This window comes from Pleurodeles waltl, chromosome 9 (assembly GCF_031143425.1).
Source record: "Pleurodeles waltl isolate 20211129_DDA chromosome 9, aPleWal1.hap1.20221129, whole genome shotgun sequence".
NCBI classification, from domain to species: Eukaryota; Metazoa; Chordata; class Amphibia; order Caudata; family Salamandridae; genus Pleurodeles; species Pleurodeles waltl.
The window spans coordinates 20,032,045-20,049,773 of NC_090448.1; the positions used below are offsets into that span (position 1 = coordinate 20,032,045).

Here is a 17,729-nt window from a genome sequence, read left to right on the forward strand (position 1 = left end):
TCTTTTATGCGCTGTAGGGCTGGGGCAGAGTCAGTCATCTATCTGCTTCTTAAAGGAGCTGTGCTGAGGCTTGGTGTATCTGAATCAGCTAGTGATTGAAGAACGGTATCGCTCAACGGCTTGGGTGGCATGTAGTAATACGTTTTAATATGTATTGAATTAAAAGGCAACTGCTGTTGTGCACATCTCTAAATAAGTCAAACAGCGGCACCATGTGGCAGACTGTTATAAGTGCCAGTGTTGGTAATTAAGTGCCAGTGCTGCGCACCAGAAACCACCGGCTCAAATTAAGCATTGCACAAGCACGACAGCTTTTTAAAGAGCAATGGATTGGTCAGTTTCAGCTACATCAGGCTTTCCTGGTTTGTAAAAGATCTGTTGGGCTGGGGAAGTGTCAGTCACATGTCAGGTTTGTCTACCTCTTAAAGGTCCCACTGGACTGAACGGGTATCAGTCGCTTCAGGGGTGAATGTCTGTGAAAATGCTGGTGGCATTGTATCTAGGCATGCTTCAAAATGGAGTAATCCCTGTTATGAAATCGGTATTAAGAAATCCCATTGCATTTTAGTCAAAGGGCTGGTTTGCATTTCCTAAATAGCCATTTCTTATTATGAAATGGCTATTTAGGAAATGCAGGACCATGGATGGCAAACAGCAAAAAGCCCCCCTTGATGCACCCCAAAAATAGGGGGGGTACCTGTAGAGCACACATATGTGTGAGGGGAATGTGTGTGCTCTATTGCAATTTAAAAAATCACTTTAAGGAGCTTTTTAAAATTGCACCTGGTTACCACTGACTTCAAGTTGGTGGTAATTGCATATCCTGAATGCCCCAGCCGCATTTAGGAAATGCTTTGTACATCAGAATAGGAATCGCAATTAGGCAATCCCTATGTGCGATTTCCTGTCCTGGGCATCGCAAATTGTGACTTCTACAAGATAGGCATCGCAATTAGCTATTCTTTAAGGGCCTTTGCACATAAGAAAAAGCCGTTTTGCGTTTCTTAGGGGCCCGAAATACCGATTCGAACAGTTAAGAAATGCAAAAGGGCTTTGTACATCTGGCCCATAATCTCATCTACAGGATATTAGTCAAGCACAACACCCTCTGCAGTGTTCTCATTCACTCTAGAGAGCCTTCACAATATTTATGGCTGATTCCCAGGGATACTGCGATGGGCTAAGATCAGACGTTGTATGAGTTCACTAGCCAAAGAGTTCACACTGGCTAAAGATTAATGTTTCTAATGGCAGGAGGTTTATTTTTGTGCATTCACAACATAGTTTCACAGTCTGTTGAGTTCAGGCTTTGTGTTATCTGCTCAGCAGAGCACAGCTGTTGTGGCACTGTATGGTGTGCTCAACAGGATTGCACCATTGGTGTCTCCTCTAGCATCGCGGGGCTACGGGCAGCAGCCTCACTCCTCAGACGGGCTGGCGGGTTGATCAGCACAACAGCTCTTGTAGATAGGATTCCCTCACTTTGGCATTTGTGGCATCTTGGTTCGTGGAATAGCTTTTCACTTACGCTGGAACAAGGGCACTTCATCTGCAGGCAGTGGCCTTTGGTATCACTTGGGCCACTAGGGTGACCAGCATGACAAGTTGAGTGCTCGTCTTCAGCATTTACAGCCCAGTGGTGGGGGAAAAGGGAGGGGGTCAGGTTTTCTGCATTGGCTTTGATGACATCTCTTAGTATGCTGGGCAGCCGCAGCACCAGTGTTTTGGGAACACTGTTGGGGGTGCCTAACAACATGCTGTTTTTCTAACTTTAGTTTCTTAAACTACAGGGAGTGCAGAATTATTAGGCAAATGAGTATTTTGACCACATCATCCTCTTTATGCATGTTGTCTTACTCCAAGCTGTATAGGCTCGAAAGCCTACTACCAATTAAGCATATTAGGTGATGTGCATCTCTGTAATGAGAAGGGGTGTGGTCTAATGACATCAACACCCTATATCAGGTGTGCATAATTATTAGGCAACTTCCTTTCCTTTGGCAAAATGGGTCAAAAGAAGGACTTGACAGGCTCAGAAAAGTCAAAAATAGTGAGATATCTTGCAGAGGGATGCAGCACTCTTAAAATTGCAAAGCTTCTGAAGCGTGATCATCGAACAATCAAGCGTTTCATTCAAAATAGTCAACAGGGTCGCAAGAAGCGTGTGGAAAAACCAAGGCGCAAAATAACTGCCCATGAACTGAGAAAAGTCAAGCGTGCAGCTGCCACGATGCCACTTGCCACCAGTTTGGCCATATTTCAGAGCTGCAACATCACTGGAGTGCCAAAAAGCACAAGGTGTGCAATACTCAGAGACATGGCCAAGGTCAGAAAGGCTGAAAGACGACCACCACTGAACAAGACACACAAGCTGAAACGTCAAGACTGGGCCAAGAAATATCTCAAGACTGATTTTTCTAAGGTTTTATGGACTGATGAAATGAGAGTGAGTCTTGATGGGCCAGATGGATGGGCCCGTGGCTGGATTGGTAAAGGGCAGAGAGCTCCAGTCCGACTCAGACGCCAGCAAGGTGGAGGTGGAGTACTGGTTTGGGCTGGTATCATCAAAGATGAGCTTGTGGGGCCTTTTCGGGTTGAGGATGGAGTCAAGCTCAACTCCCAGTCCTACTGCCAGTTCCTGGAAGACACCTTCTTCAAGCAGTGGTACAGGAAGAAGTCTGCATCCTTCAAGAAAAACATGATTTACATGCAGGACAATGCTCCATCACACGCGTCCGAGTACTCCACAGCGTGGCTGGCAAGAAAGGGTATAAAAGAAGGAAATCTAATGACATGGCCTCCTTGTTCACCTGATCTGAACCCCATTGAGAACCTGTGGTCCATCATCAAATGTGAGATTTACAAGGAGGGAAAACAGTACACCTCTCTGAACAGTGTCTGGGAGGCTGTGGTTGCTGCTGCACGCAATGTTGATGGTGAACAGATCAAAACACTGACAGAATCCATGGATGGCAGGCTTTTGAGTGTCCTTGCAAAGAAAGGTGGCTATATTGGTCACTGATTTGTTTTTGTTTTGTTTTTGAATGTCAGAAATGTATATTTGTGAATGTTGAGATGTTATATTGGTTTCACTGGTAATAATAAATAATTGAAATGGGTATATATTTTTTTTTGTTAAGTTGCCTAATAATTATGCACAGTAATAGTCACCTGCACACACAGATATCCCCCTAACATAGCTAAAACTAAAAACAAACTAAAAACTACTTCCAAAAATATTCAGCTTTGATATTAATGAGTTTTTTGGGTTCATTGAGAACATGGTTGTTGTTCAATAATAAAATTAATCCTCAAAAATACAACTTGCCTAATAATTCTGCACTCCCTGTAGTTCACCACATGAACCACATTCTGGGGGGGAGGGAGGGCAAATGACACCTCACAACTCTGAAACAGTGGGTTTCTTCTAGGTGCACCACATGCAGGAAAAACATTTCACCTTCTCCTCCTGGGCAGATCACCTCCTGCAGTGCAGGTACAATCCTTCCCTCTCTGAGCAAACTGGGCAGGCTTCTTGCCACTAGGCACACAGCGTCTCCATCAAGTTGCTGAGACTTCAGGTGATGTCCCCCACCTCCGGGAGCACGTTGTCTTGGGGACAGCAGCCCTGGACTCACATCAGCTCTACAAGTACTCTTTAGAGCACAACCTTCTTTGGTCAAAAAGAACTATGAATTGGAACAAAGTAGGACACTTTGGGTCCCAGATTAATACTCATTTTGAAGACAGAGGATGTTAGTCCACAGTCCTCTGGAACCAATTTAGGGTGGTTCCCTTTCAAATACCATTCTGAGACTGCTGTACAGACAACATCTCTGTGTAAGTTGGTGACACACAAAGGTTATGTCAGTGAAAGGATCTTGGTGGTGCATGGAAGCAGAACTTTACACAAGCTTTACCGTCCCATTACCTATCTTTTATTTCCTGAATCTTCACAATCTTCTCTTTTCCTGTCTCTCGTTTCTTGGATCTCACTAATTTGCTCTTTACCTGTTTTAATTCATGATTTTTGCCTATCTGGCCCTTACCTGTCTTTTATCTAGCAGATCTTCTTAATTTACAAATTACCCGTGTTTTATCCCTTGAATCTTGCCAATCTGCCGTTTACCTGTCTCTTATCACGTGGATTGTACCAGTCTGCTGTTTACATGTTCCTTATGTCTTGGATCCCACAATCAGTCGTCCATCAGTGGCTTCTCCTGGGGATACTTCTGATTTCCCCCCTAACCGCGTCCTATCACTTGGATCTTGGCAATTTGACTTTTTCTCTCATACTCCGAAGAAGGCAGGATGGAGGGAACTGCATAACTATTTACATTTTTTCTATTTTTTTCAACTTAATCAAATCTTTCCAATCAACTCATTCAACTGGCACAGAATACAGGAATTATTGGTTAGCTGACTTGCAGTTTGATCAGGCAGACCGTGTCTTTCAGAGGCACTGGTAAATCTAGGCTTCTTCAAGCATGCTCACAGACTAGTCCCACTCAGGTTTAAAGAACACATTTCTAAACAAGTCCATACCGAGACTCCGTGGAAGACTTTGGGCGCCATCTCTCAAGTCCATAGTACATTGGACTACAAGGATACTAGATAGTAACCAGTTATGATGAATAGGACACCAGCAACCAGAGAAGAGAGACTATGTTGACCCATGAATATTTTTGGGCTTAACGAAGCGACTAGACCCAAATGAGAATCTGAGCAATGACTTAAAACAGTATTATCAACTTTATTGGTTCCAATAAGGAAAAATACAAGTCTCAGCGCTTGATCTTACCATTGTTGTCCCCTGGCACCAGAAGCGATCCATGGCATGGACTTGTGGGGGTTGTCTGCCCTGGGCCTTCCTGGCTGGTTCCGAGTTGCAGCTTTCGCATGTGACGTACTACGGCTGTCGCGTTGAAGGCTTGCTGTGAAAAGAAAGAACGGATTGATGAAAGGTATGTTCGGGGACAGGCCGCAAAGAAGTCTTTGATACTTCATACATTTCTTTTATTAGGACACCACCACCACTCAGAAGACGCAGACCCATGGACTCAGCTCATACCTTAAAAGTTGACCACAGAGACTAAACCCGAGCCTCCGAGGGGAGACCCAATGCAGCCACAGCACAACTGGCAGGGTTGTGCTCTCGGTCAGTGGAGATGTGCCCTAGCAGTTGGGACACCTTGTCCCACGTACGGCGGGCCCAAGACTGATTAGCTAATTACTGGTCCTAGTCTGTGAGTACACAGTCACCAACAAAATGATGGAGTTCTAGCGAAAGTAATTACCAGTGGAAAAGATCAATTCACTTTTAGTTTTTCATACACAGGCAGAGAAGAAAGAGAGCAGGAGAAGAATTATAGCCTCAATCTGACTTGCTTATGAATTGTAAGACCATAGTAGGAGCGATGAACTGCTAGATAGGGAGAGACAAAAGGAGTTAGGCGGAGAGAGACAGAAGAGAAGTGAGACTGAGTGTGCAGTAGATGTACAATAGAGGTATATTTTAGCAACACAAAAGGATGATGGACGGAGTGCTGAACAATGCAAACACTCACCCCCAGTCACAGATCTGGGTTTAATCCATCGTTCTTTTGCTCACCATGCCACTCCAGTTTGGACCCAGCCATATGCAAATCAGTCTTGACCCTGTTCCTCATTAGAACGATGGATTAAACCCAGATCTCTGACTGGGGGAGAGTGTTTGCATTGTTCAGCACTCCGTCCATCTTCCTTTTGTGTTGCTAAAGTTGCCTTATGTGGGAAGGGTATGCCCAGACGTGGGTCCCTTGCTCACTGTGCCACTGGATTCAAGCTAGCCTGGCTGATGAAGGGTGATACCCTGAAACCGGTGCCATGATGCTTGTTTCCGGTCCAGTGAGGACCTAGCTTGGCAGTTCGGGCTGGACTGTTCCCATGAGGAACAGGGTCAAGACTGATTTGCATATGGCTGGGTCCAAACTGGGGTGGCATGGTGAGCAAAAGAACAATGGATTAAACCCAGATCTGTGACTCGGGGAGAGTGTTTGCATTGTTCAGCACTCCGTCTCTCATCCTTTTGTGTTGGCAATAGAGGTATATGACAAGCAAAGCACTTGCACTAGGTCTGTCGATGGATGTCTAACTGGAGACGGGTAGAGACGGGTGTGATCAACTCCTTAGACGACTCACCTTCCATCTGCTTTTAGCAAAGTTCTTCTTGATCTGTTCACTGACGGACTCATGAATGTTCTTGCTCAGGGCCGTATCTCCAGCAATCCTGGGATGATAATCAGACAAGAGGATAATTTATTTACAGATAACAAATAAACAGATTTCTTTATTTAAAGCACGACATGTCCACAGAGCTGGGAGATGCTTGGACATGGAGCCGCGTAACCGGGTCACGGTCCTGCTGGCCCCTCCATAAAAGAGAAGCAGGTGCATTGGGAGATCAGTTCATGCCCACAAGGCTGTGTGATGCTTGGGTAACAGCCAGCAAATTCATGCCACCGCCCTTCTGGCTTCCCATGCCACAGAAGCAGGTGGATCGGTCGCTATTGCCTTATAAATGCTTATTCCTCGGCTACACAGATGAAAACAACTGAATAGGTAAACATTCCTAACAGGGAGTTATGGCCCTTTAAAGGATGGGTCCTTGTGGAGCTAGGCATGAGGTGACCTCCTCTGGGAAAGAGGAAGGATGTGCACAGGGAAGAAGATGATGGTATGCCTCTTCTAGGGTGAACAGGGACTGAGGCAGATGCTGCTGAAAGAACAGAACCCTAATGGAGAACTGCAGAGCAGGTGCATGGAGGCTGGTGAATAAAATCAGACACATTATGTACCAGCAGACAATTTTTCTCTAGCTGTCCTTGTGTTTTCATTTTTTTTTTTTTTTAGATCAATGTGACTGAAGCTATCTGTCTGTTATGAGACCCTCCCACGCCTTAAGAGCCAGGTACAAAAAGACATGGCCGCTGGCTCGCTGGAAGCTAAGGACAGAGGCGAGCAGAAGTCTGGAGGAGCGAAGGTCTTGCACGGGTGTGAAAGCTGATACTTGGGTCCTAGGTTACGCAGTGCTCTGTATCTGTGTGCAAGAAGTTTGAAAAGGGCATGTTTGTGGTTAGGAAGCCAATGGAAGTCTATGAGGTGAGTGGATAGTTGAGTGGGAGGTTGAGTGTGTCTGGATGCGGTGTTCTGGATGACTTGCAGCATCTTGGTGAGGTGAGCGGAAATTCACAAGTAAAGTGCTTTTTAGTAGCCTAGCTTGGTGATGAGTAGAGCTTGAGTGTTTGTATGAAGGTGCTGAGAGGAACCCATCAGAAGAGTTTCCTAAAGAGCTTTAGAATGTGGAAAGAGGATGAGGCAATCGAGTTAACCGAGCTGGATATCGAGTTATGGCTGGTGACCCTGTTCCCTGGTTCCTAGCTTGGTTTGATGTGGTGGTGGTGGGTCCCTCACTTCTGTTTAAATTGGTTGGGCTCCACCAACAGGATCCCCTCTTCCGCTGAGTATAGGGGCTTGAGGCAACCCGTGGAGAAGGATGGATTATTTTAAGCAGTGTTCAGGACAAATATACATTTTTTTGTTCGCTATTATTTTTTTCCACTTTTTTTTAAATCTGATGATGTCTAAACTGCTCAATGTGTCCAGGAATGAGTTTGGGTAGAAGGAAATTTGAGACTGGTTACAATGGCAACAAGGCAGCTGTTTCACTGAAACACAGGCAGCAGCAAATCCCAATGTTGTTTTTTGGATTAAGAATGCAAGTAAATATCCTCTCCTGTACTCGGACTCCATACCATGGGTGCTGCAGAGCCTGGTCACACGTATATCGTTTATTCGGCTCCTTTTCCATCAGATGTTGGATAAAGTCCTTAGCTGAAAATGAGAGAATGAGGGCATTAAAACCAGGCAAACAAAGCAAATAAAAGTGTTCGCTGAATGTAAAAAATCATGTTTAGTTCAAAAGGAATTTATTTCCCCAATAGCTGTTAGCTATGAGCGTAAACTAAATGGAACAAAACCACCCTTTAGTTGATAGTAGCCTAATAATTCCAAAGGCTAGAAAGGGAAAGGCTTAAAGCAGTGAAAATGTACTTCAAGTGCTTCCATTTTCAGGAAAGGCTTGCCACACGTGGTCCTTTTCACATTATATGTCGCTTGGCCTGTGTTCTATGTCACAACATTTGAACAGTGTGAGTGAATTATGCCCCTCCTTGTGTTATGAAGATATTTGAAGCCACTAAGGAGTTTTGGAACCATGCGGAGTAAGTAACGCAAAGGCATGCTCCTTCAATAATCTCCTGGAGTTTGGAGGTGACTCACAATATCCTCTCTGGGTACCCTGAGGAATGTATTTTGTATAATACATGGTCACCGTCACCCCTTCCACATCAACACTTAGGGGCCGTATGACGAGTCCCCTTTTAATTCGGATGGGACTCACTACAGGAGTTACTGACCCAATGAGAATTCAGAGAGTGCAGACTTACCACAGATCTGATGTCTTTCACAGGGAAACGTGGCCCGATCCAAGGCCTAAAATCTCTCACTAAAACACAGGGGATTCGCTGTGATATTCACAATTCCATTGGCAACCCCTCATTTCTGAGGGTGCTCTCGGGATCCCACTCCTAATCCCAGAGTCCTCTCCAGCCCGTTCCTCCCCAGCTCCCAGAGCCATCAATACCCTGGTATCAGTAACTCTGGTGGATCCGGGTGGTTGGGAGTACCGCGGTGATTATTACAGGACTCGAGCGAATCCTGGATGTTATGGTACTCGTGGTGCTCAAGGCATCCCTCTTTCTAAAACTCTTTTGAACATGCACTCTAAGAATAAACAAGGGCAGCCATTTTTGACAAGCAAATGTTTAAAAATATCTAACAGCACTTATTTTCAACCCACATTTCATCCTATATTCCTGCTCTTCTGGTTTGAACCCTGCAATCAACAAGGCCCATCAAAGCAATGCTTTTCAGTTAATGACTGTGACTGGTCCTACAAACAGAGGCCACTTAGTAGGATTCTGCACAGAGCCATCCTTGTAATCAAGTCTTAAAGTGTCAGCAGCCTGCTGGCCTTAGTGTCAGGGCACTGTGACATCTGAACTGTAATAAGTAACAGGTGAGGTCTGCTCGCACAAGGCCACGATACGTGAGATAAAGTACACCCTACCACAGGTTAGAAGCCTACGGCAAGTCACAGAAGAACCCGGACCAAACAGGGAAATGAGGCCTCAGGCCAAAACCTTTTACAAGTTAAGGAACTCCAGGGACAGGATATGTGGAATGTGGATGTCAACAGACTTGAGTGACTAATTAGAAACAATCGCTACCATCAGGGACGTAACAAAACCCATGTTTAACAAGGAAAAGTCCATCCAGAGCTCCCCAAAGTATCACTTAATAATGAATATTTATTTACACAAAATGAACACTGTTCAGAATGTTTGACCAGTTTGTAGGATCTTCATCTAGGACGGCGAGTGAAACCACTTACAGTGAGTAAGTGCTAACATCTGGAAGTGGCACACACCTAATCACATGCAAATACCCCCAAATCCTATCAAATGCAAGATGGCCTCCTGCAGAACTCCTACTGTTTCTTCACAACTCGGTATCAGCCACTGGCAGAGGAGGACCTGAGAGCCCATATGTTCCACAGTGGCATCACATTTAACTATACACGCGAGGGCAGGGCTTGCCAAAGCACGGGCTCTGCCAACCCTGCTCGCCAAGCTACCAGGCATCAAGGGTCTTACAGTCACCCCTGGGTGTCTCATATGGCTGGTGTTGCTTGCTTCACCAGACCCCTAAAATATGTAACTGTTTCAGCTTTGGTACCCTAGCACCCCACTACCCAAGTCCCCTACCCCAGAGTATATCCTGAGCTGTAAAGCATGTGTCCATGGTCTGAGAACTCACACGTACTTTGTGTTGTAATTAAATGTCTCTCTCTCCGTAAGTATGTCAGGTAGCTAGTTCACGTAGGATAACAGGTTGTATGTTGATGGTAAAAGTTACAATTTGCTTAAAAGGTAACCCGACCAGGAGCAGCATCCTCTCTGCTCAGCCCACTCTCTCTAACTATCCACTCCGCCAGTCACTCACCGGCATCCATGACATCACACGCAGGCTGAGCAGAGCAGGGATGCAGAGACGCTGGGCAGAGGATGCCTTACAACCCACAGCAGATTATAACACTTTGCCTACCAGAAACCTGATGCACCGAGTTTGTACAAACTCTGAAGTTACCTGACTCTGAGATGTCGTCCCAGTAGGGCGAGTCAAACTCGTACTCTGCCTTCAGGATCTGCTCAAACAGCTTGGCGTCGTTTTCGTCGTAGAATGGAGGGTAGCCGCAGAGTCTAGGAAAGGAGATTGAAGGGGTTGAGAGTGAGAGAAGTCACATGAGAAAGGGAGAATGGACAAGGGGCATAGAGATGCAACCATGGGAAGGATCAGGTAACCCATAGAGGTGTAACCATGGGAAGGATCAGGTAACCCATAGAGGTGGGAAGGATCAGGTAACCCATAGAGGTGTAACCATGGGAAGGATCAGGTAACCCATAGAGGTGTAACCATGGGAAGGATCAGGTAAAAAGGCAATGGTTAAAAACAAACTTTTCGACTTGACTATCAAATAGAGGCAAACTGTGTTTATATTGAAATTCAGTATTTCAGAAAAGTCTTGTATGAAGTGTAAATACAATTATTTTGCTTGGTAGAACTAGGTATGTGCAAAGTTTTCTTGTCTGCAAATGTTTGTGAAATGTCCCATTTTCCTCCTTCCTAAAGTTTGTGAACTTTGCTGTTTTGCCTTCCCCTTAGCCCAGGCACAGTGGGATCATTCATCCATTAGTGAGATATTTCTCAGTCTAATCAACCCAAGCTGGAAAATATACTCAGGATTCTTCTTCACAACTTTATATGTTGCCAGACTTCTCTCTGCACAATGGCATCGGGAAGCAACAGAACACAAGACATTTGCTATGAAGTGTTTCTAAAGCAGAGCCCTTTTGTGAGTCTTAAATAGGAATATATGTGAGAAATTGTGGGAAAAATCACAGTTTTCACACAGACGTTGCAAAGCAAAAACCTTTCACTCTTTGTGAACTTTGGACGTTTTACACAGACCTCAACAACAGTTGTAACAGAAATATTTTTAACTCACTACACCCTAGCAAGAATGTTATACACTTCCATGCAAGATACTCACTGAGACTGGTGAGGTTCATGCCATCACACTAGTCAGCAGGGCTTTGAGTGGGCCAGGTTCCTCTAGGTCTCAGACCCCATAGAAATTAAAATGGACACTTAAATGGGCCCCTGTTGAGCCCTATATTCATGCCCTACACTCTACTGGCAAAAACACTAATCAATTTGATTTCTGAATGATGAATGTAAAAAATGCTAAGGTGATCCATGTCAGCGATTTAGTTCCTGTTTATATTTCACATGTTCTACTTACACTTGCATTACCTAGGAGTGTTGGGTATTTCCAGGGCACTGTATTTCTGTATTTTTTTCTTGTAGCATACTTCTTTTGTATAGTGCCTACTCTGAACTGAGTCACCGCCAGACCACGATTGGGAGCTTTGGGGTTGAGCCTGAAGGCAGTGTGTGCCTCTCACAGTGCCTGTCAGTGGGTCAAAGAGATGTTCAGAATACATGGTCCGTGGCCTCTTTGCCGATCTCACAGAGCTGCAGGCAAGAATTTCAGTTGAAACTGAGTCTGTGCAAATGCATGTTAAGGAGGTACATAGCTGTCAAAATGCTAAGTAAAAGAAAACACAGTGCTTAGAGGTGGGTGGGTGGGTTGTCTGTTTTAAGAGTAGTGATGTGAAGGAGATGCGCTGAGGTGCATTCAGGAGAGAGTGAAAAGATGGTGGTGGAGAGGAAAGAGATGATGTTTAAGATATGCAGATGGGCGAGATGTGTAGGAAAAAAGGATGTACATGTCTAACAGAGAGTGATCATATCAGGAGTGATGGAGACACTCCGAAGGCCTCGGCTCCCTCACATGCCTCCGCAATGCGTAATTCAATGTCTCACAACTTCAGAATTGAAACATTTTCAATACTAATTTTTCATAACAAAATAATTATTGTTACTCATGTATCTTAAACAGCTAAGAACCATTGACAAAGCCAATAGTCCTGGCTAATTTTCAGTGTATGCCAGTTGTTTTTTTACATATCTGATGCAATAGCAGAAAGCGAGGGAGAGAAGCCAAAATAGCAGTGGGTGGCACACTCCAGGAATCACGGCAATGTAGTTTACGTCTTTAAGCCATGCCATTAATTACTTAGGCCAAGCTCCTTGCTAAGCACAGCAGACATTCTCTTTTCTTCCCACTTAAAGCCCTGCTCATTGTCCAAAAGCAAATTTCTTTCATGATCAAATTAAGGTTGATCACTGATATTGTCCAATTGGATCCTTTCATCTGACCTCACTGTTAACTGTGTGACTGTGATCAGCCAAGTCTGCAGCCAATGAGGCGCCTGAATCGCAACAGCAGCGGAACGGCCTTATTGTGATATTTATGGAACGCATGTGCCACCAAGTGGTCACTACTGAGAAGTACAGCTGAGTAAAACTTCCACTTACAGCAGGGGTCTTCAAACGTGGGGGGGGAGGGTCTAAGTGATCCGGGGGGGGGGGGGGCACCTCACCAGAAGAAGCATTATGCTAGTAAGAGGGCTGTGTTTTAAACTGAAATAATGAGCAGCAGTGAACCGCTCTGTAATGGGCTAAATCACTAACATGTTTTGTAATATACATCCATCCTGGGAGTATGTGTCAAAAGGGAAGGGATTCCAAATACTCTTCTAAAACCCCACCACCACCCCCAATAATCACACTGTGGATACTTTTACATGCTAGTAAGACCTGTCTGACAAGAATATTATGTTTGGCTTCATGTATTTGATTGCATTTTTAAAACAGTAACAGAACTTAGCTGCAATGTTTAAATAAGTGTAGACCTATTTAAACATTGCCAATTCAATGAAAGAATTGTGAAAAATTCCAAGGTGGAGCCCAGAGGCAGATTATTTTATACTGGGGGCGCGGCATTAAAATGTTTGAAGACCACTGACTTACAGGATGTAGGCGATGACACCGATGGACCAGCAGTCCACTGCTTTACTGTAAGGCCTCTGAGCCAGAACCTCCGGAGCTGGGTGAGGAAGAGAAAAGTGGCAACAGGTGAGCCAGAGTCAGGAAAACTGCAGACGCCAGCTTATTAACTGTAAGTCTCCCCTTATATCGCATACCACCCACAAACCACCCCAGCTGCCCTTTGTACGATTACATCAACACTGGGCACCAAGACAACCAGAAGCCACACTCAGCTACCACCGGTTTTCTCTGGGCTTCATGGGGAGCACATGTAACATTTGATGCAATGTGTTGTCTAGCTCCTCCCGCTCTAAGGGGTGGTGTGTGTGTGTGGGTGAGAGACACACACAGACACACATACACACATACAAACAGACTGCAGACCTGCGACAGGTGCAACAGACCCTACTCATTCTCTCTTGTCCCTTATTGTTTTATATTGAATTGTTTATTTCACCGGGGCACTTAGAGTCGCCCTAGCACCAAACACATTGTGAACTACACGTCAATGTTTTCATTTGCACAGAATGCTGCTTCCTATATTTCTGGTAGATCATGTGTCACCCACACTCTAGCGTCCTATTGGCGCCTGTCTGTCGGCTCACGCACCCACCACCCGGTCTCTGTTGGAGTGCACTCACTACGTAACACCCTCATCTTTTCTCTTTCTGAAGTTAGCCAAAATCATGCCTTTCTCTGTTGCCTGTGTGCATGTGCTTCTTAGGGGTGAGTGGGGAGTGATGAATTGTAGGGTGTGTTTCTGTAATGTCCTGCCCCTGGCATCAGTGCTTTATTTGTGAAATAATTAGTGCCAGTGCCCAAAGTGTTACTCAGACACCCACGGATGGCACTACAAAATGTCAGAGTGTGAATAGCGAGGGTGCACAGTCCTAAATCCAACTCGGGCATCTTTAATTCACTGCCAGACACTCCCTGCCCCGTCATCTCACTCTTACAGATTTCTGCTTTCTCCCTTGGGGACAGATTTTCTGTATTTCTTTCCCTCCATATTTTCGTTTTGTTTGATTTTCCTTCTGTTGGTCTCCTGAAATGTATGATGTGGAGAATTAAGTGCCAATCCCCCAAAAATAAGTGCTGGTGCCCCGCGGCCGGCAACCACCGGCTCAAATTAAGCACTGCACAGCATGTTTTACTTTCGGTGCACGAGAAATGTTCACTGTACAAAACGAACCCTGTAACACAAGAGCTCACTTCATTTCTTCAACCTTCGGTCTTACCACAGGCCGGGACAAACAGTATTGTAAATAAGTATTGGCCCAGTCTGTGGGAAAACCAACAACCCAGTGACTGATCCGCCTCGTTGGGCCTCTTCAGACCACACTCATGGCGCCCCAAAAAGGCGAAAACACATGTGGGGTGCATGTGGTCTCTTACAGGTGGGATCTGGAGTCTCTAGACCCTGGGGATGTTGAAGTACCTGCCTGTGGTGCAGAGTGAGTTTATAAACAATGGAATGGAATGTAGTCCGGAGTAATTGTTAATGGTTTAGATTAAGAACATCTGTAGAAAACGCTACATTAATGATTCAAAACCTACAGTTTTGTTTGCCAAAGTTAATTCTGAAACCTCATACGTCTTCCAATCCGCGCAAGGTCTTTTCCCACAGATATTTTTCTTGTTTTCTTTTGCAGTCTTTCGTATACTTCAGTAGCAGAGATTTTATCGCCCTTGTTTACTGCCTGTTGACAATCATTTTCCCTTTCTAATTCTGAATTGTCCCATAATTAGAAATTGTATTCACATGATTAACTCTGCTGTGGCTCCAAATGACCACTAGGTGGCAGCCCAGTACCGTTGGACAATTCGTATGAATTTATCCGCACCTTTACAGCTTAGAAATAAACGCTAAAAAATAATATATTTGAAAAAGTGTTATCAGTCCGGGTTTCGCTCACGTAGAGCATTCTCGATCTCTATATCGCATTTCATTAACATGATTACTAGTTGCATGATTGGGCTTGGCAGAGCGGGTTCATAGACGCAAGAAGTGCCCAAGAGGGCAGGCAAAGTGGCCAAAAACAGTTTCGGTTTGACTGGCTGCTTTTGTCACAACATTTTCGCTGAATTTTGGTGTTGAAGACCCTTTAGTAGATAGTGATAGAAATGTATTCATTTTAGAATCTTCCTAATGTGACACAAGGCACCTAGGGCACTTCTAAGCGCAGGAGTCAGGGGTGAAATGTAATGATGAACCTACGGGTTAGAGTTCAGACACCATCAGACATCACTAACTCCAGCATTTTAAAGAAGGCCTCAAGCAGGAGCCTGGAATCTCCCCGAGTCAGCGGCTTGAATGGCCGGCAGGCTGTGAGGCGCACTGAAGGTTTGCTATGGTGAAAAGGCCTTTATTTAATGCAGCTCCTAAGAGGGGTAGCTAGCCAATCAGATATATAATACCTGCTAAACCTAAGGCAGAGTTACAACAGAGGAGTATAGTCCAGTAGGCTCTGCTACAGCCACAACTTAGGCGAAGTAATACGGTCAGATAGTACCTTAAGGAGAGGTGCAAGCTATTCTCCTTGGAAAGAGCATCATAGGAGGGAGTTCTCTGACAGTCTGGGGCCTCCAGGTTTGAGTCAGGGTCAGTCAAATGACAAGATTTAGCCAGCATCCTGAGAGCTTTCAGAGGCATCACACTAAGGTAATATTTACCCACATATTACTTCAGCTTTACGTAATAATGCTTATCACGCAGTGCGTGGCCACTTACCGACATATCCTGGCGTGCCGCAGGCTGTGGACATCACGCTTCCCGATCCCTCAATCTTGGACAGTCCAAAATCACTAATCATTATCTTGGAGTCTTCATCCAGGCTGTAGTAGAGTAAGTTCTCTGGCTGGACATCACGAAGGAAGAGGAAAAGAGAATTAGGTGTTGTGAACCTGATCTGAGCAACCACACACCTCCACCTTATCGGATCCACCACACATCTCCACCTGATCTGAGCCACCACACACCTCCACCTGATCTGAACCACCATGCACCTTCACCTAATCTAAGCCACTACACATCTCCACCTGATCTGAGCCACGATACACCTCCACCTAATCTAAGCCACCACACACCGCTGCCTGATTCGAGCCACCACACACCACCGCCTGATCTGAGCCACCACACACCTCCACCTGATCTGAGCCACCACACACCTCCACCTGATTTGAGCCACTATACATCTCCACCCAGTCTAAGCCACCATACACCACCACCTGATCTGAGCCACCACACACCATCACCTGATTTGAGCCTACACACATCTCCACCTGATCTGAGCAACCACACACTTCCACCTTATCTAAGCCACCGCACACCTCCACCTTATCTGAGCCACCGCACACCTCCACCTTATCTGAGCCACCGCACACCTCCACCTGATCTGACCCACTGCACACCTCCACCTGATCTTGGTCACCTCACACCTCCAACTGATCTCAGCCACTGCACACCTCCAACTGATCTGAGCCACGCACACCACTTCGTGATGTCAGCTACCTCACACCTCCACCTGATCTGAGCCACCACAAACCTCCAACTAATCTAAGCCACCACACAGCTCCACCTGATTTGAGCCACTACACACTTCCACCTAATCTAAGCCACCACACACTGCTGCCTGATCTGAGCCACCACAAACAGCCATCTGATCTGAGCCACCACACACCTCCACCTGATCAAATTAATCACTCATCTTCACCTATTCAAAACCACCACAGACCTCCACCTGATCTGAGTCACCATACACCTCCTCATCTGAGCCACCACCTATCTCCACCTGATCTCAGCCACCATACACCTCCACCTAATCTGAGCCACACATCTCCACCTGATCTGAGCCATGATACACCTCCACCTGATTTAAGCCACCACACACCGCTGCCTGATCTGAGCCACCACACACCTCCACCTGATCTGACCCATGACACACTTCCACAAAATCTCAGTCACTACACACCTCCCCCTGATCTGAGCCACCACACATCTCCAGCTTATCTCAGCCACCACACACCACTACCTGATCTCAGCCACCTCACACCTCTACATTATCTCAACCACATCACACTCTACTTGATCTCAGCCATCGCACACCTCCACCTAATCTGAGCCACTACACACCTCCAACTGATCTCAGACACTGCACACCTCCAACTGATCTAAGCCACCGCACACCACTTCCTGATCTCAGTCACCTCACACGTCCACCTGATCTGAACCACCACACACTTCCACCCGATCTGAGCCACCACACACCTCCACCTTATCTGAGCCACCACACATCTCCACCTGATCTGAACCACTATACACCTCCACCTAATCTAAGCCACCACACACTGTTGTCTGATCTGAGCCACCACACACCTCCACCTGATCTGAGCCACCTCCCACCTCCACCTACTCAAAGCCACCACACACCTCCACCTGATCTGAGACACCATACACCTCTGCCTGATCTGAGCCACCACACCCCCCCCTTATCTGAGCCACCACACACCTCACCTAAGCTCAGCCACCACACTCCTCCACCTGATCTGAGCCACCACATACCTCTGCATGATCTGAGCCACCACACACCTCCCTCTTATCTGAGTCACCACAC

The 17,729-nt window shown here is 45.8% G+C and overlaps 1 protein-coding gene across 1 annotated transcript in view; it reads right to left on the minus strand.

The window, feature by feature from the left end:
- CAMK1 (calcium/calmodulin dependent protein kinase I) overlaps window positions 1-17,729 on the minus strand; it is a 355,059-nt gene that overhangs the window by 5,755 nt on the left and 331,575 nt on the right. Inside the window, exons 6-11 of the mRNA XM_069206148.1 lie at window positions 15,848-15,974; window positions 13,099-13,174; window positions 10,249-10,361; window positions 7,794-7,872; window positions 6,181-6,268; window positions 4,802-4,934 (exon numbers count right to left, since the gene is read on the minus strand). Coding sequence (XP_069062249.1) covers window positions 4,802-4,934; window positions 6,181-6,268; window positions 7,794-7,872; window positions 10,249-10,361; window positions 13,099-13,174; window positions 15,848-15,974 — 616 coding nt within the window. The remainder of the gene's footprint in view (window positions 1-4,801; window positions 4,935-6,180; window positions 6,269-7,793; window positions 7,873-10,248; window positions 10,362-13,098; window positions 13,175-15,847; window positions 15,975-17,729) is intronic.